At 37.1% G+C, this 25293-nt stretch overlaps 1 protein-coding gene across 2 annotated transcripts in view; it reads left to right on the top strand.

Moving 5' to 3' along the window:
• cdc42ep4a (CDC42 effector protein (Rho GTPase binding) 4a) overlaps positions 1 to 21241 on the top strand; it is a 31793-nt gene extending 10552 nt beyond the window's left edge. Inside the window, exons 1-2 of one of the 2 annotated variants that reach the window (XM_022673510.2) lie at positions 13676 to 13935; positions 16328 to 21241. In XM_022673510.2, the coding sequence (XP_022529231.2) occupies positions 16540 to 17613 (1074 nt within the window). In that variant the 5' untranslated portion in view covers positions 13676 to 13935; positions 16328 to 16539 and the 3' untranslated portion in view covers positions 17614 to 21241. Of the gene's footprint in view, positions 1 to 13675; positions 13936 to 16327 lie in introns of those variants that run through there. The other variant, XM_007240925.4, reaches the window with a different exon arrangement.
• The last annotated feature ends 4052 nt before the right edge of the window (positions 21242 to 25293 follow it).

Genomic DNA, 25293 nt, shown 5'->3' with positions numbered 1-25293 from the left:
TCATACAATAATGATGATGTCACAAAACTGTGATTTCGTGATACTCAGTATATTGTAGGGATGTCCCGATATTTTCGATATTTCATCGAAATCGATCGAAATTATGTCATGGTCTCGAGCCTCAAAGTCAAAACGAAGCTACGCAAGCATGCGCGCTACGCAAATGGCGCAGCCGACGGCGCGGACATTGTGACTGCTCAAAGAGCAGCCTTTTCTCCAGAGAATGTGGAAATTCTCATCTCCTTTAAGAAAAATGTGAAAATATAAAAATAAGAGTTTTTTTTCGTCTAGCCTCAAATATGTTAATAGTTTTGGTACCTTAAGGAGGATCTTTCTCAGATAAAGTTAATAATATATCTTTGTTAAAGAAAAAAACTTGTCATTGTCAGGGGCCGAAAAAGTCTTAAAGTCTTATTTTTCATGTTTAACTGTTATAGTAGGATAGAGTTCAGTTTGTTAAGGCTCTAATTGTTCTATTTTTTTTGTACATAAGTGTTCCTGTATTTTTTTATTATTGATTTTGTTACATTGCTGTTTTAATAGCGCACACTGCTGCTACCAAAAAAAAACACTAGATGGCATTACATTTATATCTTAATTAAATTATTTAAATTTGACCATTAGTGCCGAATGTGGTGTGTTACAGATCAGTTGTATCACTTTGCATCACTTATATCAAGCCCACCTTTTGAAATAAGATATTATAAATTTGATTAATCAAACCAATGACTGACCATAGACTAATCTAAAACTGGCATAGGCCTCTCTGCTGTAAAAAAAAAAAAAAGGAAATCGAGAATCGAATCGAATCGTGACCCTAAAATCGGAAATAAAATAGAATCGAGGATTTAGAGAATCGTGACACCCCTAGTATATTGCATATATTATTAGACAATATAATACATAAGGAGAATTCACAGCATCTCTGTTACTGAAAAGTCAAATTAAATAATCAAATTATGAATCTATTGGTGTCATTTTCACAGATTTTTACAATCAATAATTTTCACCACAGCTTTACCCTATTCACTTGATTAGTGCCACCATGTGCATTAATGAAGCAAGTTTAGTAAGTTAAATTGGGAGACATGTCTTGGGGAGTTTAGAGCTCCTATGTTTCAATAGAAACATATATATTGTAGTATAAGTATGCTAGTGCATCTCCAGAATTTTAAATGCCATTGAAAAGTTACTTTATTTCAGTAATTTAGTTCAAAAGGAGAAACCCATATATTATATAGATGTATTTTACACACAGAGTGATCTATTTAAAGCGTTTATATATATTTTATTGTGTCTCATTATGGCTTATAGCTGATGAAAACCCAAAAAATAGTGTCTCAGAATATTTTAAATATTATATAAGACCAATTGGTACTTTTGACAGTGTCAAAAGTCCTGCTGGAAAATCATAAAGCATGAAAATATGAAGTGCTGTAGGATTTTGCAGGAAAACACTGCACTGACTTTGGACTTAATATAACACAGTCGATCAACACCAGCAGATGACGTGTCTCCAAACAAACCATCACTGATTGTGGAAACTTTAACTTTAACCAGACTTTAAGAAGTTTGGACTGTGTGTGTCTCCACTCTTCCTCCAGACTCTGATCCCTTGATTTACAAATAAAATGCAAAATTTACTGATTGCCAGTGATTTGTTAAATTCCCAGTGTCACATTTTGATTAAGGACATCTGTCTGTCCACTTTTCTCAAGATATATTTGAACCAGGTGGACAAAATTCAGATTTTTTTTCTAGTGTTTTAAAACCTATTCTGATAGAATAATCCACTACATTGTTCTAAAAACATGCTAATTTTTCACAGAATATACTCTGCGGACTGAACACTGCCTTTTCCACATTTTACCACTTCACCAGTGGTTGATGTTCTAATGTTTGTAGAGCCATTTTGGATTCATGAATAAATGTCCCACCTTCTACAGAAGGTGTGAATGTGTGAAACAAACAAACCTACAGCAAGCTCCTTCCTGAACCATTCAACTGATTATTCCGGCCTCACACTGAGGGGGTGGGGGGTCTCTGACCATGCTAACAAGCACACAGTGCACCATAGGGGTTCATATCAGCTACCTTATCTCTAATGAATGGCCTCAAATTCCTGTGAGCTGATCTTTATCTCCTCAAGATCCTTAAAAGCTCCATAAAGAGCTTAGGGTCTCAGTAAAAACAATGAGTTGTTCAGCATTAACTGCAGTCAATATTCCTAATCCCGTGGAATTGGTTAAAGGGTTGGTCTGGATGTGGGATGGAGGGATCCGTGTGCTCTGAGCAGACCCTGTTTCTGGATTATAAGTAATTGGATTATGTTGAAAGAGAAGGAGTCTCCTTTATAGTTAAAATTATCTTTGTTCAAGGTGAGGTAGATGTGAAGTGTGTGATATGTTGGTGTGGTCAAAGCTTAAGCCACAATAGATTTCAGTTCACAGTTGAAAGTCTGTGAAGGTTTTGCTTTGGTCTTTGTTAGTGACAGTTCTAGACTGAAAAAATACAATATAACATCTGTAAAATACTTTGAAATGGTAACATTTTATGATCCCTTTAGAATTTTCTGTATTAGTTTTTGTTTTTAAATAAATGTAACCTAAAACTTTAGAATTTCCGATAAAAACTAGGAATCTGATAAACATAGAAGCAAATCATACAAATTCAACAAAAATATTTATTAAATAAATTAAATATTTATTTATTAACAGCATTATTTTTAATTATTAAGAAAGAAAATCCAATTTTACATATCCTAAATATCCTGGTAAGAGTATTTATAATGGATAAGCAAGTTATACAAATTGGCTAATGTTAACATTCATTAGTAAATTCTAGCATTTAAATCCCATCCCTTCCCATCTTTAAAACATGGTGGTGGGAGTATCATGCTTTAGGCCTCTTTGCTGCATCTGGCCCAGGACAACTTGTCAAGAATTTTTTGTTTGGTAAAACATCGTCCCAGAAATTATTGTGATAAACAATATTATTGTCTTTTTTTAAGTAGTATTTTTTTTTAAGTATTAAAACTAGCATAAGCAAGAATAGCATAACAAAGCAACAACAAACAACATTTTAATTAAATCATAATTTGGAAAATATATATATTTTTCTTCACCTACTACAGTCTACACTGTGTGTGTATTGAAGCATTGGTCACTTAGCTTGAATTCTGTTTACTTTTATATATGTGAACAAACGTACAAATAACCACAACAGACAATATCACGATTATTATATATTATTGAGTTCATGTCCATTTATTGTAGGTTCAGTCGATGATGTAATTATCATGACGGGCCTTCTTGTCATCATTAATGAAACAACAATTTCTGTACCATTTTACCATTTATTTTATTTATTTAAAAAATAAATAAATAAAAAAAAAGCAAGAACATCCGTCTGTGAGCTGAATCTCAAAAGAACGTGAGCCATGCAGCAAGACAATGACCCTGAGCACACAAGCTGTTCTACCGAAGAATGGTTAATGGTTAAAATTGCAATAGTTCATGAAAAGTATATAATATAATACAGATGAAGATGTTTGGGAATAGAGGAAAGGGCTAAATTATTAAAGCTAATGTTTTAATTGCAATAATTGTTTCACAAGAAAAGTTTTGCATACATTTGTTGCTTACAGATACTGTATGTGATATTGGATCATTTATTTTTTATTTTTTCAACAAATGAATGTGCAAGTCTTAAAACACGTGTCATTTGTTTGATTTGGTTGTCTTTACCCTTGTGAAAAAGAAGTATACTTAAATTATGCTGACATAGGTCTCTACTTAAGTTATGCTATTTTGAAACCAATAATTTGTACTTAATTACTACTTATTTGTAATTAAACTGATATAAATTTGCACTAAATTCATAATGAGTATACTATTCGTATGTTATTCGCCACTATTTAATATAATTTAAGCATATTTTTGTGAGCTGTCGGACTGAACATTAAAAATCTGTTTAAAATATGACTAAAAATATAGATTTAACATCACATTCATTTTGAGAAGTGTATACAAACTGGGGAAAACAAAAGCAATATATCTCATTGCTACAAGTTTTTCTTTCACTAAAGTAACTAAAGTAAACTTTTTAGGTATAAATTTAACACAGAAGTTCATTATCACAGTTTTAATGTGTCAACACAATTTTTTTGTTTGTAGCAAATTTGACTGAAGTAGAGTTCTCCTTTAGACTCATTTAGTAAAAGTATAGTTTTATCATAAAAAGCACAGTTTCATAAAATAGTACTAAGCATATATTTTTACTAAGTACATCATCAGTATCAGTAAAATCCGCACATTCAAATAAAATATACTTTTTCAAAGTAGACTGAAATGCAGATTAAGTAGGTAAAAATGTAAGTATAAGTAGAAAAAGTATACTTGAATTATTGTGCATATAGTTCAAGTACATTATTATTATTATTATTATTATTATTATTATTATTATATCTAAATACACAGCTTTTTTTTACAAGGGTATCTGATTTCAGGACTTCTGAAAGCAGATAAGAAATCTAATAAAAGCTTTTAGTGTCCCTGTAACATGGTCTGGCTTGGGTATAGCAATCATATGAGGCTTTTCTTCAGCTGCCCTGAGGTCATCCAGCCGCCCATCCAGGTCAGTGATTCTGTAATTGGCCTCGGTGGAAAGCCTGGCTGGATTAGTCTTGAGGCTGGAGGCATTGATTTAAAGATGTAAGTGGTTAATGATCAGTGAGGGGAATGGAGTGAGGCATGTTTAGAGCTAGCATGTATACTCTGTGTGTAGGTGTGTGTGACGGCCTGCTGTAAGTATAATTGTTCTTAAGTGCTTGCACTCATGACTCGTGAGTGTGATGGAGTGGCTGCGAGTGTGTTGAATGAGTGTGTGAAATCTCACGCATGTTCTAAAGCTCTCCATTTAAATGTATGTAAATTGAATTAAAGGCCTGTTTCCTTTCTGAGCTGATGAAGTGCCGACCCCCCGGTGGCTCAGGTGCCCTAACCAACTGCTGGAAGTGCTTATTGGGCTTATAGAAAGAAGCAGCTGGGTCATGATGATAATAATAATATATATTGTTGTATATTTTATATAACCTTAACCTTAACAATTTTTGCTGAGCTTTGTAATGGCCATTGTGTTTTCTTTTGTGAGAAGAGCCCATTAAAGTGAATAAGCTGGTATGTTTACTTAAAGAAAAAACAGAATATTTAGGATAAAGTTTATATTATATATTATTATATATAATTACAGCCTGTAGTCCTTTTTTTATTTTTTTTTCTTCTTCTTCTTCTTTTTCTTTGTTCCCTGTTCTTCCCATGGTCAGGACCCCACAAGACCACCCAAATAAATAGGTGGTGGGTAGGGCTGCAGCTGATGGCTATTTTAGTAGTTGACTAATCTGCTGGTTATTTGCTTGATTAGTCGTTTAGTCACGATTATTTATTTATTTATTTTTTGTCATCCCCTTCATTCGTACTTCCAAATGGTGAGGACAGCTAAACATTTAGACCCCAAGACCAATTTTGCAGTCCATTTTGATAGTTTGACGTACCTTTATTAAACTAAAAATTACAAAGTATATCATAAGAAACATTCACACAGGCTGGATGTTATTTTCAGGAGATTCTAGGATTTTTTTTTTTTTTTTATATATTTTTTTTTTACCTACCTAAAATTATGATTTATCTAACATTTTTATTTATTAATAAAGTCTGTAGTTACTATATTATATAACCTAATTTTAATGCAAGTAGACAGAGTACAGTCTCTCCCTAACACTTAGCCAGTTAAGTCAACATTGTCGATTATGCCGAATAATCGTTGCAGCCCTATTGGTGGGTCATTCTCAGCACTGCATTGGTGTACGAGGTGTTACTGTGTGTTGTGCTGGTTCGAGTAGATCAGACCCAGCAGTGCTGCTGGAGGTTTTAAACACCTTCATGTCACTGCAAGACTGAGCGACGTACAGCAGCCAGAAATATCCAGAAATATCCAGCAGCCTGTGGGCAGCAATAGAATCGGACCTTCTGTCCCTGACATTAGCTACAAGGTGTAGAAGCTAGAAAGCAATGTCTAATAGGACTGCAACTAACAACTGTTTTGATAATGGATTAATCAATTATTAATCACATAAAAAGGAAATATTTATTAATATAACCTTATGTAATATAATTGACCAGATATAGTTTAGATATGAAAGTTCTTATAGAACTTGTAATGCTGTAATACTATAATAACGCCTACCATTATTAAAAATATTAGTGTTTACATAAATAATTAACCAGAGATTTGTCATTGTTTAATACACTCATGAATAAACTCAGAAATATATACTTGGCATTCAGCTCACCTTAGACCCAACTTCTCGATTATTAAAGTAGTTATCAGCTGTTTTATTAATTGATTTGGTGCAGCCCTAATTGAATTTAATAGACAGTGAGTTTAAAACCTCCAGCAGCACTGCTGCTGTGTCTGATCCGTACACACACAGCACAATACACAATTACACCTCATACACCACCACCACGTCATAACCCACCACCTAAATAATGATATCTGCTCTGTGGTGGTCTATTCTGTGGGGTCTCGACTAGGGGTGTGCCATATCGTATCATACGCAATAATATCGCCAACATTTTTGAAGATGAATGGTGAATGATTTTATACCCTGAAATATCGTGCCATATCACCCACCCCTAATTATCACAGCGGGGTACTACTTTTTTGCAGTTTTTAGCAAAAGAAAAATACACTATACACTGTTTTCATTTTATGTTCCCATATATATCTACTAGAGACAGGTTACATCTGTCCAATATAATTTATTTTGATTTAATCCTGGATATATGGAGATATTTGGAGTGCATTATTGGTATTATTAGAATTATGATAATCTGGATCATTGACTTCTGATAAAATTCTTGTATGTTTTAATATCTCAGTTAGGGGTATGCATTATCTTGGGTGTCACGATTCTCTAAATCCTCGATTCGATTTATATTTTAGGGCCACTTTTGATTTTCTTTTTCTTTTTTTTACAGCAGGGAGGCCTATGCCAGTTTTAGATTAGTCTATGATCAGTTATTGGTTTGATTCATCAAACTTACAATATCTTATTTCAAAAGGTGGGCGCTATATATAGGTGATGCCAAGTGATACAAGTGATCTGTCATACACCACATTAGGCACTAATGGTCAAATTTAAATAATTTAATTAAGATATATATATATATATATTATATATAATTCCAGCTAGTGGATTTTTTAAAATATCGAAATCGTGACACCCCTAATTATCATATTGTATGCAATAATAACATTTAATTTACATTTTGTTGCAGTAGTGTATTCTTAAAATGTTTTTCATTTAATGTTTTATCATATTGCCTTGAGTGTCCTTATTGTGAAAATACCGTGAAATATTGTGATGTTATTTTGGGGCCATATCGCCCACCCCTAGTCTCGACTATTGAAGAAAAGAATGAAAGGAGGATAATGAAATGTATAGAGAAGTATGTAGATACTGGACTACAGTCTGTAATTACACAAACAGAAATGATTATTGTGACCGGTCTTCTAACTGCAGTATTTAAACTCTTGTGCTCTGGGACAGTGATCTTTCTCTCCAGGCTTATCACAGCTACATTTTTGGTTTCTGAGCCAGATATCTATGGTTAAAAGAAGAGCGGCAATTATTTGAGAAATGCTTGTCAAGATTGAATCTGTTCCCAGTGTTTTTGGGAAATTGTTTCCTGGTATATGTATTTTTATAATGAGCATTTGTTGGTGAATTTGACTCACTAAGCCTTTAAAGCACACACTGGGGTCAGAGGTCAGTATGTATAGGGCCCGTCAGGATGTGGGGATGGTGGAATGGACGCCTGGTTTGGTGGGTGGATGAGGTTATTGAGGGAGGGGTGTTTAGTCTATAAGGGGGAGGTGGGAGGGCTGAAGCAGAGGAAGGCCAGCTGCTCTCCCCGTTGCGAGAGGCTGTTTGGAAAGTCACTGGCCCCCTCCAGGCCTTCACTTTCCCACGCCACCTTCTCATGCTCCCCTACTCCCATAATATTCACACACAGCTATAAATATATCCACAGTCGCATCTGATAGAGCAGCCTCAAACATTTCTCTGGAATGCATTTCAGAGCTAACTCCCTATGTCCACTGTGATGCTAAACTATTTCTCCACATTTTTGTGGACACGCAAATGTACAGTCTGGGCCCAATCCCATTTCACCCCTTGGCCCTACCACTTCTCTACTATCTGTTGTTTTTCTGCACATCTAGGGGAAGTGTTAGGGCTATATATCCCTTCAAATGGAGGGCTATGAGAGAATCACTGGCAAGAAGGTGACACAACTGACCAAAAAACCTACAAATGAAGGATTTTTCTTTTCAAAAATTATGATAACCACTATATTACCAAAGTTCAATGTGTAATTTCAATGTTTTATGGCCATTTTCTTCATACAAAGCAAACAAAAATTGCTAGTAAACTGTTTTATTAGCTAGCTAGATTTCCTGTTCTAACTTAAATAGTACAACAGATGTCATAGGACTAGGAAAAATTAAATAAAATACATAAAATCAAAAAAATAAAAGCTAAATTCAGCTTCCGTTGACAGAGAAACTAAGAAATAGACTATAATAATTAATTGCCGCTCTACCCACACACTTTTTGAAGACATCAAATGCTCTAAAGTTAGCTAGTTAACCAGCAGCTAGGTTGCTGAGCTTTAGTGGGCGATATGCCTCTAAAATATTATCACAATATTTCATGGTATTTTCGTGATAACGATACTCTTGGCAATATGACAAAACGCTGAATAAAAAAAAAATGTATGCAACAAAATTAAAATTATATTTTTTTATTGCATATGATGCGATCTGGCGCACCACTAATTGAGATGCTAAAAAAAAAAACATAAGATTTTATCAGATTTGTAACAGAAGTCAATGATCCAGAATGTCATGATACTAATAATGCACTTCAAATATCTCCATATATCCAGGATTGAAGTAAAATAAATGATACTGGACAGATATAAACTGTCTCTAGTAGATATATAATAGAAAATGAGAACAGTGTGATTTTTTATTATTTTTTTTTCTTTCTTCTTTTGCTAAAAACAGTAACGCACGATATTTTAGGGTAAAATATCGTTCACGGTATTCAAAAAAAGTTGGTGATATCATTGCGTACGGTACGATATGGCACACCCCTAGTAGCAGGTTAATTAAAATATGGTGTTTTGTCCATGTTGTGTAGCCTCAAGTCTCAAATGCTAATAAGTGCTGGACTGATATTTGAGAGCATGTTTGTGTGTGTGTGTGTGAGTAGTGTGAGCTCCTGTGGCGGTGTCGGGGGAGCACTGGGGGGGATTCGGGCTTTGCATCTTTCATGGGCTGCTTGTTTTTCTTCCAGCTCCTGCCACCCAGAAGCAGCACCCCACACAAACGCTGTATTCTTCGTCTGTGGTGACACTGTAAATTAGAGCTTGTATTTTTCATTCCTTTGCTCCTTCCTTTTTTTTAATTAGTAGTTTTGCGTATTTATTTTCCTCTTTCTGTTTTTGTATATCAGCATTTTGCAGATTTTGTCCCCCTCATTTTATGCAAAGTGCACTTCACCATTTCCAAAATAGTTCAGAAACGGCTTAGTGGTTAGATGGCATTATTTAGAATGGGGCTTGTAGTGTTTGTGATGGACAAAAAGATGCACACTCAAACACCCAATGTCTGTCTCTTATTAAGGTTTCATCTCTGCTGAGAGCACTTGCTGAATGCTGTCATGGAAACAAGTAGGCCTATAAGTGTTCAGTAGACCCTGGGGCTCTTAGCACTCATTGGCTGAACCCTGGAAGATCTGCATAGCCTTAAGACGAGAATGAGGATGAGGATGAACGAAAAAATAAATAAATTCTATTTTATTATTGCATATGATATGATATGGCACATCCCTAAGTGAGATATTAAAAAGTACAAGAATTGTATCATCTGAAAACCCTGATATCATGGTCAGAAACTTGCTTAGTGAAGTTGAAATAAAATTGTTTATTATTTGTTACTATAATTAAAAGCTATTCTTAGCTACATTACTCGCTGATTGTTGATGGTAAAAGTTTGAAGTAAGTGTGCTTGTTAGATAGGGTAGATATAATTTAATATCAATATAAATTGTAGTTGGTAATGTAGATTTAAACGCAGATTTACACTATTTATTAGATTAGCGCCACCATGTGAAGTATTGAAGCAGTAACTTTAGTTAAATTAAGTTAAATTAGGGGGTGAATCTTGGAGTTTACAGCCTTTGTTTGCATGAAATATACTTCTCAAGGCCACGTAAAGATGTATGCTAAACAGAGAATTATTTTGATTGTATTGGAAGTATTTTAAAAGGTGTGGTTTGAAACATATGAACAAGTAGGGCTGGACGGTATGGAGAAAAAAAAACTAGCCAATATTACATTATAAATTTTTCTTTTCAATTGATCCAGCATATCAATATGAACACTTTTAAAATGCCTTCATCTGTAGTGTAAAGCCTCATCATTTACTGATTTTACTTTTTCAGGCTTCAGGCTAAAACCTATAGTGTTCTGCCCTATGTGCTCAGCTTGAATTTTGTGAACTGAGGGGAGCATCCTGTAATAAACATCAGTCATTGACTTTTTTTTAATCTCTTAATTTGTGATTCAAATATTAACAGAATTTAGATATTTGACAATACTACAGGGACCCGTGCGGTCATGGAAAAAAAAGGGAAAAGTCATGGATATTAAAAAAAGGCAAATTTTGGAAAAATAAAAATACCCAGAAAGTTTTGGAAAAGTCATGGAAATTTGGTCTACACATTTTTGTGTTTCTGTTTATCGATGGAGAAACTCTATTTTGAGCTAATAAATACATCAGCAAAGAATTAATTCAGTAATTTAGCCCAAGTAATATAGCTCTCAGGATCTGAGACACATTTTGTTATTAAACATTGCTTATTCATTTTATCTGAATCATTTTAGACCTACTATTATCAATTTTGATAATTATCCATGTCTGCACTGATAACAATATAAATTTTAAAAATCGTATGGTCGTGAAAATATGCCTTGAAAGCGTATAAAAGTCATGAAAAAATCATGGAAATGTGTTGGTTAAAAAGTGTATGAACTAGGGGTGTGCCATATCGTATTGTACATGATAATATTGCCAACATTTTTGAATATTGTGAACGATATCATACCCTGAAATATCATGCATTATCACACACCCCTATTTATCACATCAGGGTACTATTTATTTATTTATTTATTTATTTTTTTATGTTTTTAGCAAAAGAGTAATTCACACTGTTCTCATTTCCCATTATATATATCTACTAGAGACAGAATATATCTGTCCAGTGTCATTTATTTTACTTTAATCCTGGCTAGGGCTGCCACAAACGATTATTTTTATAGTCGACTAATCACCGATTATTTTTTATGATTAGTCGACTAATCGGATCATATGTTAATTGAATATAAAACACAGTTTCTCACAATAGAATGCAGCTGCTATTATACAACCAACATTAGATTTCAGCTATATGCTAACTAAAAATAAAAACAATTAAAATCATAGTTCATTAAACCTTTAATGAAATATGCAGCTTGTTGTAACAGACAATTATTTTACTGTTTAGCATAAAGTGTAAACAACTGTGTAAAATAAGGATAAGGCACTGGCATTTATGAAACATCTCAACCGTGAGGTTGTTTGAACTATTATGAAAAAAAAGTATATTAATAAAAAATGCCTCTCTGTCCAGATATTGTGTACATTACCGTACACAGGGCAGCGGTCTGCACAGATCTGATTGGCAGAGGAGAGCGTTTGGTGATTTTACACCACACATGACTGATCTGTGAGTTTACTGCACCGAAAAGCACTGAAAACAGAAGCCACTGTCAGAATGAAATCCTTCTCTGTAGTTTATCGGTTTGGGACGGCATTTGTGACAACGTCTGGGTCCGGATCCGGATCGCGGTCCGCCTATTAGTGACCTCTGTTTTAAAGCTATCAAGATGAGTAAGTTAAGTACTAAGTTAACGCTCTGTTTACGCTAATTTTAGCAGCTAAATAGCAATTTAGCTTCTTCGTCATTTAATCAGCCACAACATGCCTCCTTTTCAGGTGCTCGTGCATCGCGGTTGTGCTGCCGAGGAAGGCAAGTTCTTCATTGCAGATATTGCATTGCACGCGTTTCACTTTTATTTTCTTGGTGATCCCACACTTTTGAGTTCTGTAGCGGGGTAGCCATGAAACCAGAGCCTGTCTGTATAATGTCCTGAGATGTCGTCCACTACCTACCCCGGTTTCCACTACTGCGCATGTGCGTCCAGGACAGAAAGGCAGTCGCAGCAGTTTGGAGAGAAAAACAAAGAAGAAAAAAAAAACGACTAATCGACTATTAAATTAGTCGTCGACTATTTTAATAGTCGACATAATCGTGACTAGTCGACTAATCGTGACAGCCCTAATCCTGGCAAATTTTTTTTTAAAGATATTTAAAGTGTGGTATTAGTATCGCAACATTCTGGATCATTGACTTCTATAACAAATCTGATAAAATAATTTTTTTATATATCTTAGTTAGGGGTGTGCCATATCATATAGTATGCAATGATAACATTTCATTTTTCATATTTTCATTTTGTTGCAGTAGTGTATTCTTAAATTTTTTTTTTTTTTTTTTGCTTAAGTGTTGTCATATAGCCAAGAATATCGGTATCGCGAAAATACCATAAAATATCGTGATATTATTTTAGAGCCATATCGCCCACCCCAGTATGAACCCTGATATCGTGCTCAGAAATTTGCTTAGGGAAGTTATAAAAAATAAAATTATTTAGGCTATTATTTGTTAGTATAACTGAAAGCTATTCTTAGCTACATTACTCACTGGTTGTTGATGATAAAGGTTTGAAGTCAGTGTGCTTGTTTGTTAGATAGGGTAGATAGATCTACTGTTTGATTCAATATGTGCATCAAATCTGTACGTTACTCGGGTCTGGGGCTTCTTTTTGGATCTTGCCACAAGCAGTGAGCAAGCATGTTTGTGGCACTTTATTAAGAACAAAATTCATTTCTTGTGCTTAAACTAAGTATTGTTTCTGGTAGTACTGAGACATTTCAGCCGGTGCCTTTTTTGAGATGGAATTTTGATACCTAGCCCTATTCAGATCCTTAGTTATGAAGCTTAGAACCGTGGCATGTAGCATGTCAGCCCATTGCAGGTGTGGGGGGGATCTGAGTGATTATAATTTTTAAACAGATTTTAAATATTTAAGTATCACCTTTATTAAAACATTTACTATTGCAGTAAATTTTATATTGAATTGTACAGCTGTTTGCAAGGTAAGCTTTTCCTCTGTAATGCCTCTATAAATAGTACACTAAGTTAACTGAGTTAACTAAAACATGACATAGTTTCTTGCCCATTTTAATGACTTGCCAATAGAAATAAATATGCTGCATGCAGATAGTAAGAACATCCTCCAGACATGGTGAGGATGCGCGCTAGGCACTAGTTTTGAGTGCCAAGTGAGGAATCCAATATTTGACCTAAAAAACAAGGTACAGCATGCTGACAGGAAGTGTTTTTTGTCTTTACGCTGTGGGGTGTTGCCACAGCAACACGTGTGCAGGTAAGCCCGTCAGCAGGAAGTGAATGCAGTGCAGCTCTGGCAGAAGAAAAGCACAAGCAGAAAGAGGTCAGCACCAGCAGATGATTTCACTCAGCTATTGTTCCTCCTGCTAGCGGGGACTGCTGAATATTTCATCAGGCCCGAGACATGAGGAAGCTGTTGTGACTGCGGAGCGCCCTGCCCGTCCCTTCGTCTGAAAGGCTGAACCTAGAGCTAGAATGAAAGCCAGCGAATAAAGGCGTTCTTCGTGATGGTGAGCGGTTTCATCACAATAGAGAGGCATACAGCATGCGTGTGTGTCTGCTGAGGTCTTACATTTGTGCAGTCTCATTACTGCAGTGTAAAAGCTCTCACTCGTTCAGCTGAGTGGACCGACGTGACCTTTCTCCTTGGACTTGACAAGCGTATCTCTTTATATGTTCTCTGTAGAGTTTAAATAGCTCTATAGAAGTCAGTTTACCTACTTATACAGCAACGTATACAGCTCTGGGAAAAAAAATTAAGAGGCCTTTTTTTTCAGTTTCTGAATCAGTTTCTCTGATTTTGCTATTTATAGCAGTGGTGTGCAGTGAGGCCCTTCTAACCCTTCAGAGAAGAGGTGACAAAAAGTGCATGTAAATAATTAAGTTTTATTTTTTGATCAGGAAGTAATAATATAATTATTGTAAGTGTAAGCATTCATTTTATAAATTAACTAAAAATAAAAAACAGCAACTAATTCAAAGCACTAGTCCGTGTTTTTCAGTTTTCTGACTGACAGCGGTTTTAACCAAACAGAGCTTTTTTAAAATGACTTCTGCTCACGTGTCTGCTCGTGGACCCTTCTCCTGATTTTGAGAAGGGTGTAGTAATGAGTCTATTAGCAAAGTCATAGGACAATCTAACCAATCAGATTCATGATTTTCACTCCGGGGGCGGGGCCATGGCTGCCTAGCCCCTTCTCTGTGCTCGGATAAAGGGGTTACGCTACGTGCATTGATTAGTCGTAAAACTTAGCACGCATGCTAACTTTCATGGAAATATGACAGATATTGTGTCATATTATATTAAAAAGCCTTTTTAAAGGCTGCCCTTTATCGTGAAACTTAGTAATAGGCTGCCTGACTGGTGAGTTTTATGTGTACTTAATGTTTTGGCTGCTCTGGTGTACTGTAGGCATACAAATGAGTGATATTTGTTGAGCGCCTGTACTTGTAGGAAAATTAAGCATTTATTGTTGGGTCTATTGTATACTTTTGTAGTTTGTAGCTGTATTTGTGGGCTGTTAATGTGTATTAAGTTCATATAACTCAGCCAAGACAGAGAATATGTAGTTATTGGAGTATTTATCAATGTGTCGGTCGGTCGGGCGGGGGCGGGGGAGTTGGGCGAGTAGTTGCAGAAGGGGTACCCACTATATTCACTGCACGCCACTGATTTATAGGTATATGTTTGAGGAAAATGAACATTGTTGTTTTATTCTACAAACTACAGACAACATTTCTCCCAAATTCCAAATAGAAATATTGTCATTTAGAGCATTTAATTGCAAAAAAAATTAACAAAGATGAATAACAAAGATGCAGAGCTTTCAGACCTCAAATAATGCAAAGAAAACAAGTTCATATTCATAAAGTTTTCAAAGTTCAGAAATCAATATTTGGTGGAATAATCCTGGTTTTTAATCACAGTTTTCATGCATCTTTTTTCATATTCTCCTCCACCAGTCTTATGCCAAGCTCATACTACATGACACATTTGTCCCTCACAATGTTCCCTATGTCAGATTAAGCAGTTATTTTCATTTCGTGTCGTACTCGGGCGACTGGCAACATATATATTTTTTTTCTTTTTTGAATGAGAAATAAAGTGAGTAAATTGTTTCCAAGTGTGATGACAAAAACCCTTATCAGTCATGCAATGCAACAATATTCTGTTAATTGCGTCGCTATTATAAGAAGATTTTTAACTTTCGAGTGTTTGTGCTCTGATGTACATGGTATGCATCATACTAGATGCATGCCATGCCCAAGTGCATCTAAACTACCTGAAGAGGAGCTGGGCTCTGGCACTGTTCACTGTACTGTGCTCTGGCACAATAAGGAGCGATGACACGATTCAAATAAATCCTGGAGGGTGGAAACATGTTTGGGCTTAGTACAGACTTTCCCCCAGTGTAAGGTCACCCTCAGACATTTGATAGTATGCATGAACCATGCTGACAATGACCAGGCCAGCTCCATTCTCCATCAGAACTCTGTGTTCAGTTCAGTTCCCTTATCCTTATCTTATCTCAGTATTGACTAAAACTTCAGCTGGCTCAGCCCCAGGAGACAGAGAGTGAACTCTGGCGAAGGTTTCATCCAGACTGCCCTGTCTGACCGGGGAGGGTTGGGTGGGGTAGGGGGAGCTGAGTGTTGGCATTGTGAAAAGTCTTTTGGTATTCAGGGCTGTCTTACCGATAAGACATTTTGGAACTGCTCCATCATTGACTGAATCTCCATTCCACTCACAGCGTATTGATCTCGCTCTGAGGGAGCCGAATGACACAGCAGTGCTGGAATTCAAAAATTGATTTAGTTTTCTATCTGCAGCTCTGCTGAGATTCAAGATGCCAATTCCAATTCTGTTGAAAGACTTATTGTATATTTTTTTTGCTTCCACAGGTTCGCTCCAGCTCCAGATCCGAAGTCCTTGGGCCACAGCCAACGTTAAAGACGAGTGTTTGTTTGCAGAGAGTCTTTCATTAGAAAACACTGGATGTACCTGCAATTTCCATCTCTTCAGAAAAGCAAAACTACACCCTTGACTGTTCTGGACTAGACAGCTAGAGCTTTTCCCGAATTGTAATTGTGAAAGGATTGAAAGGATTGCAAGTATGCCAATCTTAAAGCAGCTAGTGGCGAGCTCATCGCAGACCAAGCGTCGCTCCCGCATGGACCTCACAACAGAGATGATCAGTGCTCCTCTAGGTGACTTCCGTCACACCATGCACGTGGGCCGAAGTGGCGATGCTTTTGGGGACACGTCGTTCCTCAGCAGCCACTCTGGAGAGCCACCGCGAGATTCTACATATCCCCGCTCACCCAAGCCTGGCCTGCTCTCCAGAACCTTTAGGAGCAGCAAACGTTCCCAGTCCGTTACTCGTGTGGACCAGCGGGAGAACACGTTTCTGCCTCCTAGTGGCTCACCTACCTTTGTGAAGACCGCCATGTCTTTGCCTTTTTTGAACGAACAGGATGCTGGAGAAACCGGGGGTGGCAGGGTGCTCAAGAGCCTGGCCTCCAGCCCCGTAAGACAGCAGCCGTCCAACGGCGCATCCGCCGACGGCCTGGACCTGGAACTCCATGAACGTTGCTTCGGAGAGCTGACTGATTTGCGCCCATCGCCGACTTACAACGGAGGAGGCGGCTTGAAAAAAGCAGAGTCTGTGATGTCCTTCCACGTGGACTTGGGGCCGTCCATGATGGAAGACATCCTAGGAGTCATGGAGAAGGAAGAAGATGACCTTGGGTTCGAGGAAGGCAAGAACAGCGAAGGACGGGCATCCCCACTTCTCGATCTCCAAGAAGCAGAGGAAGATGAGGAGGATGTGGAGCAGCAGCAAGATGCAAGGGAAGAAACTGGGGATGAGGAGGTTCTGGACCTGAAACAGGAGCAGGAGATGCATTTGGAGATGCAGGAGGAACACGAAGTTCCTCACAGGGCACCCAGCTCTGTAGACCTGGAGATCCAAAGCGAGGACACCAGCACCCCTGAGCTTCAGCCAAAACACATGCAACAACCTGACAGTTGCTCGGTGTCCAGCTCTGGCTCTCATGCCTTGGAGGATAAACCATCAAACCAGGTGTATGGAGGAGACGTAGACAGCTCCAACTACAGCTACAATCCAGGGGAGGAGGGGGCCTTTTCTTCGTTTTTGGAGGACGAGGACGACGAGATCCGTGTATGAGACTCATGTATACAAGACTTCAATCTAAAGGATATTGTGTGTAAATATATATATATGTGAAATTGTATAAATAAAGTCCAGAAAAGAACTGCTACCAGGTCCTGCAAAGGGAGACCTGAACTTGACAGAGGAAATCAGGGTAACTGCCTTGGATAGATAGCGGATACTTGGAGAGCGCCACCATCTGCCAAACTTGGCCCTCTGCGACTCAACCAGGTCACAGCAGGCCCTACTGTTTGCATCAGGAGTTCGAGAACAAGAAGTACACTTACTTAGTTGGAAAGACCGTAAGACGAGAAGACCACAAGCACGGATGTCTTAATCCCTTTTTTTTTACACGACTTCTTACACCGTTCACACCTTATATGTGTTGAGAGTACTAACTTGTGTATTGTCAATGGCGTCTGTCAATTCCGTGAAGTCCTTGAAGTCATGTGGACAGAACGATGGGTACTGGACGATTGGTTCACTGTTTGGGGATTTGTTGGAAATTGCTTGGGAATTGATTCATTTTCACTACACTTTAAGCTCCGTTGCTTTGTTAAAAGTTTCAAGGAACATCCTCCTACTCATGCTAATGCTAACTCCAGCATGCCTACAGAACTGTGTAGGACAAGACAGACTTTGACAGCAGTTTTGACCAATTTGTTCACATTTTGGTCCCACGTCCTGTTGGAAACGTGCTGTCATTCAAGACTAAAAGCTGTTGCTCTCTGTATCATAGGGAAATCTCCCTGTGATAAAGATTAACTACCCGAATGTGGCAGACGGACACCAAAGGGATGATGCAGCAGCAGATGTTTCATGTTCCCTTTTTTTTGTATCTGCTGATTAGCCATAATTCAGTATTAAGGGCAGCGACAGGTGGACGGATTCCCATCGCAGGTCTTCTTTTTTTTGTTCTCTCTCTTTCCTCCTCAGTCTGTACAGAATTTTGTATACTGGCCTATGCAGCAGCCTTATCTAACCACTTCCTTCCTACCTTATCATGTGACGGGAACCAAACTCTGCAGCTGGCTAGTTATTATGCTGAACTTACGCAATGCTACGTCTCACTTTTTTTGATTGGTGTGTTCCTGATCTTCTGATCTGGTCAGAATGTGGTCAGATCAGTTTTTTTTTCCTAGCATTTTCTTAGCAAACAAGATGTTCTTGCACTAATTAAGCTAACTGTTTGGTTTTGCTGTATCAGGTAGTTACTCAGCACCAATGAATGGCCTTCACAGTTCTCACTTGGGTATGGGACACCTTTTAAGAAGCAACAGGGACACTAACTCTTTAATGCTGCATAATATAAAAAAAATATTTCAGACTTATCATTACTGTCACAAAAATGCTTTTTTTTGTGGTTTGATACAAAAATTGACACTGTTCTCATTTTCCATGATAAATCTACCAGATTTAGCAGATTATACATCCATCAAGCATAACATTATGACCACCTTCATGTTTTAACACCCATAAATATTTGCTTTAATTCCACTGATCATTATTGGAGCACTTTGTAGTTCTATAGTTACAGACTGTAGTTCTGTAGCAGCAGTTTTCTCTGCAATGATCAGGACCCCACAGGACCATCACAGAGCATGTCTTTTTTTTTTTTTTTGGTCATTCTTTTCAACACTGCAATGACTGTCTAAATAACAAAGCTCCACCATTCCAGTGTAGTAAGTGTTGGGTTGATACAAGTGGATCAGACACTGCAGCAGTTTCTGCTGGAGTTTTTAAACATCTCAGTGCACCTTCTGGAGACTAAGAATAGCCTACCAATAACATCCTGTGACTCTTAATGAAGGACTAGAGGATAACTGACAGCAGATTTATAGCCTCTACAAAGTCTCTGACTTTTTGCTTTATCTGCAAGGTGGAGAAGCTCTAGGCAGGAAAGTATAATATAGTGTAGAGTGAGTAAACACAGCAGTGCTGCTGGAGTTTTTAAACACATTGGTGCACCTTCTGGACTTAGAATAGCCCACCAATAATATCCTGTGGCCCCTAATGAAGGACTAGAGGATAACTGAATAATGCAAACCGCGCAGTAGCAGCAGATTCAGAGCCTCTACAAAGTCTCTGACTTTTTGCTTTATCTGCAAGGTGGAGAAGCTCTAGGTAGGAGTACTTAATAGATTGGAGGACACTGAGTGAACACAGCAATGCTGCTGGAGTTTTTAAACACTTTGTCTGAACCATTTGTATGACCAGCATATGGAAGCCCATTCCTGCCACCTAAAAAAAAATTTTTTTTTTAATTATTGTTGTTAAGTAAACTGCTATCTCTTAATTTTAAGAAAGTAAGACGTTGTTTTGAGATAGCAAATCATTATTTTGAGATACTATCTCAATATTTTGAGCTAGCAAGTCCTTATTTTGCGATACTGAGTCAATATTTCGAGATACTAGCTAATTATTTTGAGAGAGTATCTCAAAATAATGACTTTCTATCTATTTTGAGATACTTAGTATCCTAAAATAATGACTTTCTATCTCATAATAATGACTATCAATATTCTGAGATACTAAGTCATTATATTGGAGGGAAAAAAACTTTACCTGCTGCTGTCTCAGTACAGTCTACTAGAATCTCAAAATAATGACTTAGTATCTTAAAATAATGACTTAGTATCTTAAAATAATGACTTGGTATTTAAAAATAATGCCTTAGTATCTCAAAATATTGACTTTTTTTCAAAATAATGAGTTAGCAGTTTACTTAATAATAATACAAAAAATGGGCTGTTTTATTTTTTATTTATTCTTTTAGGTGGTGGGAATTGGCTTCCATATCTTTTTTTTTTTTCCTCCTAATCATTATCATATCAGGTTGGATCAGATGTGATGAAATCTACTAAAAATTCAGTTTTGTTCAGTTTTTTCCCCACCCAGTATTTTGCAGCTGATTACAGAAGTCACCTGTTGTTATTTGTTACCAGTATTAAATACGTTGTCCACAGGAGTGAGTGCTTTTTGATACCACCCACAGCATTTCTGCTGCCACGATTGCTTAAGCCTAGCTTTAGCCCTGTCATTTGGGCCTTTTGTACTCTGTGGGCTGTAATAGTAGTAGAACTAATGGTTCTGAAGAAGTGGAGCAGAAAGGAAATCGGAACAGAGCATTTAGCAGCAGGGATCCCTTCAGCCTTAAGTAGATATGACAAAAATGCCAAATGTAATTCACCACAAATTCGCCACCTCCCAAGTAACACTGGCATTGATTTGGATATCACTTAACACGGGATTTTACAGGGGGTCTCCCCGGCTGTGTTGATTATTCAAATAAGGGGCTAAACCTCCGACTTGATTAGCTGAAATGCTGAGCTCTATAGTATATTTGCTTAAGCCACAGTACAGGGGGAAATGTACAGCTGTTCCAAAATATTTGCATAGCCTTTTTTTTCTGGAAGTCTTTAAGTTTTTAAACTAAAGATTTATTGATGTCAGCGAAATTATGTCAAATTACAAGGTCTGTGTTTAGACTCTTGCCTGCTGTTTTCCATGTGTGTAATAACACCACCCCTCCCCTCGCTAGCCTTTCTTACTTTTGTATCTCCCTTAACGTGTATTTTTCTTGCTCGGTGACCCTAATGTTGAAAAAGCAGCTATATTTTTCAATTAAAGCAATTTGACGTCACCAAGCAACGCTGTGTGTCATCTTTTCAGCGAGAGATTGTGTTCTTACATGTTCTATTTATGAACAGGGAGTAAAGAAGTTCAAAGTCTTTAAATAAATGAAAAAGAGGAAATGCTCATTACAAAGGAGGAAGTACACTGCATACTTAATGACTGACTTATAATGGTTTGTTTACTTCCACATTTATACTATGAGCTGTAGAGAAAGTGCTGCAGGCAGGTTATAGTGGGAGTGCGTTGGTTTGATTTTGATTTTCTTTTTCACAAAATTTGACATTTCAATATGCTTTAGTGGGAAGTTTTGAAGAAAATTTAAGAGAAATAAGAAGATTGAAGTAAAAAAAAAATTAAAAACACATGATCAAAGAATTAAAAAGCCTGTTAAAGCTATCTTACAAGAGATTAGCCTGTTATTTATGCAATGCTGGAAAAAATAAAGCTTTGGCCTTATCAATGTTTGTACATAATTAAAATAAATGTATGGGGCAGTGGTACATGCACATATTATTATTTTGTTCTTTAGAATGACAATTTTTGGGCGTGTTTCACACACATTTAAGTATTAAAAACTCATGACTCTTAGGATACTACAGTTTTGGTTGTTAGGTTATTTTGGACAGCAAATAAAGCGACCCTTTGTTCTGAACTATAACTACATGCAGTTTTGGACAAGCTGAGAGATGCATAACTCACTAAAAAATGAAAAGCATGTTGTCTGATTTTATCCAAATATCCATATTTCTGCATCTCTCAGCTTGTCCAGAAATGCATATGAACATCATATTCTTTTTAAGTGGCTGAAAGCACTAATTTCACTGCCCAGTTGTAGGGGGATCCAAGTAGCAGAAAATACAGATTCTCACATAATTACTGCTTTAAGTTTGAAACTGAAATCTCAAGGTAAATCATGTAGATAAAAAGCCATGGAACCAACATAACTTGTCCGCTAAATAGTACTGTGCAAACTGCATGCCTATTCTTGTCCCACTTTTACTGGTCACAACCTGCCACAGAATTGAAAACCACATAAGCATAAGATAAAATATGTATCTTTCAGCTTGTCCAGAAATGCATGTCTTCAGAGTGTTCTTTTTATATAAAATTACACTTATTTATATATAATTACATAACCCAGCTGTAGGGGGATTCAAAAAGCAAAAAAAAAAAGAAAACAACTTTCACATAATTACTGCTTTAAGTTGGACACTGAAATTTTAAGGTTAATCATGTAGATAACAAAACATGGAATCAACATAATTTGTCCACTAAATAGCACTTTGCAAACTGCTTCTCGTCCCACTTTTACTGGTCACAGCCTGCCATGGAATTGAAAACCACATAAGCTTAAAAAGAGCAAACCAGAGGCAGAAAAAGAGGACATTTTTCAGCTTGTCCAAAAATGCATGTCTACAGAGTGTATATATATATTAGGGGCGGGCGATATGGCTCTAAAATAATATCACGATATTTCAGGGTATTTTTGCGATAACGATATACTTGGTGATATAGGAAAACTAAAATAATTCATTTTAGGAATATAGTATAATAGTATAACAGAATACTCATAATGTGGCAAAATAAATAATATAGCATAAAATAATATAATGCAGCAAAAAATATTGCAGAATATTTAGGGCATGCATATAAACTGCAAACTAAAACATAGTTTTACAGTAAATAATAGACTACATTTCACGATATGGATTTTTAATATCATGATATTTCTGTGTCACGATATATTGTATACGATATAATATTGCCCACCCCTAACATTATATAAGCATAAAACATCGTTTTGTGCCTAATCACACTACCCAACTGTAAGGGGTTTCTAGAAGAAAAAAATACCAATTCTCACATAATTACTGCTTTAAGAAGTTTGGCACTGAAGTTTCAAGGTTAATCATGTAGATAACAAAACATGGAATCAACATAATCTGTCCACTAATTAGCACTGTGCAAACTGCTTCTCGTCCCACTTTTACTGGTCACACTGAATTGAAAACCACATAAGCTTAAAAAGAGCAAACCAGAAGCAACAGTAAATAAGTTAAATATGTATCTCTCAGCTTGTCCAGAAATGCATGTGTACAGCACATCCTTTTTTTTACAACCTGCCACTGAATTGAAAACCACATAAGCTTTAAAACATGTATCTCTCAGCTTGTCCAGAAATGCATGACTATAGATCTTCTGTTCTTTTTTGTGTAAGCATAAAACATTGCTTTGTGCATAACTATACTTCCCAGCTGTGTAGGGGGATCCAAGAAGCAAAAAATCCCAATTTTCACATAATCGCTGCTTTGGAAGTTCAAGGTTAATCCTGTTTCTAACAGGCCGTGCTATCATTTGTCCCCCAATTAGCACTGCGGGAACTGCGTGCCTAAGTCTTCCTGCTCTTGCTTGTCACAACCTGCCAAGTTATAGAAAACCACACAAGCTCGTCTGTGTAAGATTACTGACTTGGGGGTTATGAGCAAGTGTGTGATTTGCACAAAGCTTCTATTTCAAGGCTGCTGCTTTCCCCTTGAAGCTGCAGAGCCAAAAATAAAGCAGCGAGGCCGGAATGCTGAATGTTGAAAGTGTGCAAATTTGGATTTTCAGCTGAAGCAGCTTTTACGCTGAGGTTGCGCAGATTGGATGTGTTTGTGAGAGTGGAGTAATGTGAGTATTTGCTGCTGCTGCTGCTGCTGCTGATGGTGGTGTATCAGCATGCGTGTGGCGGCGGCCCTGACCGCAGGTTCACCTCCCTCCACAGCTGCGCCGGTTCCTCTGAGGAGCAGGGACATGACCGGGAGGAGGGCGTGAAATTGGGGGAGGGTGGGGAACTGAAGAGGGCCCTGATGGAGAGCTCTTTGTCCTGGATGAGCTGCTGAGTGCAAATCCAATGTGACGCTCCCTCATTAGGCCAAGGATGGACCCAAGGGAGCTGGGAGATTGTCTGTGCACGGGCAGAAGTGCACCTGCTGTTTATGAGGCAGTGAGTATTGTAGACCAGTGGTTCCCTCCCAATGCTTGTACTGGAAAACTCCAGTTTTAGCATATTTGGTTGTTTTTCCAGCTCTTACACAATCACAGCATTTAATCCAAGACTAACCAGCTAATTAAATGAAGCAGAACCAGGTTAGGAAGTGAGGAAGCAGATAATTAAAGCTGTCAGAAAGATTTCTACAGAACAATGGCCTGAGGAAAAGGCTACTAAGGCCTTGCTCTACTGTGTTACATTGGTTAGGGTTTCTTTTTCCATTTGCTGTGTTGTTAAATCAGAACCACAAAGTTCCAAACATCTGATAAAATTGTAAAGAAAAATAGTATAAAGTAAAGCATGCTAAAAAAAATGCTAAATGGAGAACTGTAAGCTTTATCCAACACAGCTACCACAGCACTAGCATGCTGGCTATCTGCCTCTTCCAACATCACTTCCTGCTTCTTTAAAAATCAGCACCACAGCACTAGAACACTAAATTCAATTCAAAATGTAACACTCATATATATATATATATATATATATATATATATATATATATATATATATATATATATATATATATATATATATTATACAGATGTATTACACACAGAGTGATCTATGTTAAGCGTTATTATTTATTGTCTTGTTGATGATTATGGCTTACAGCCAATGAAAACCCAAAAATCAGTGTCTTAAGAAAAAAGTTGTCAGCAGAGGGAAGCCTAAAGTGCTGCTGTAACCAGTGACGTGCAGACGCTATGGCTCAATGTGTTTGGGCAACTGCCCTTTTGCCGTCCTTGGCTGATATTGCCCTTCCGAGGAAGGGGAAAAAATAATATAGGCAAATATGATTTCATATTTCAACAAGATTTTCTTTATAATTCGTAATTTTGATGAAGTTTCGTAAAACAAAGTTTTCAGAGTCAATCATTCAGATTCAGACACCTCGAGAGATGAAAGGGAGGGGCGCGGGCGTAGCGGGGGACACGCAGCACGCTTCACTAGAAAAAAAAAAAGCACAGCACACGACCGGGCGGCGCTTCAGCCAACTAGCAGAGACCCAAGAGGAGTTTGAAGATGCC

The sequence above is a fragment of the Astyanax mexicanus genome, chromosome 19, assembly GCF_023375975.1.
Source record: "Astyanax mexicanus isolate ESR-SI-001 chromosome 19, AstMex3_surface, whole genome shotgun sequence".
Classification (NCBI taxonomy): domain Eukaryota; kingdom Metazoa; phylum Chordata; class Actinopteri; order Characiformes; family Acestrorhamphidae; genus Astyanax; species Astyanax mexicanus.
Note: the sequence above shows the minus strand (reverse complement) of the source record. Positions and strands in the feature narration are given on the sequence as shown.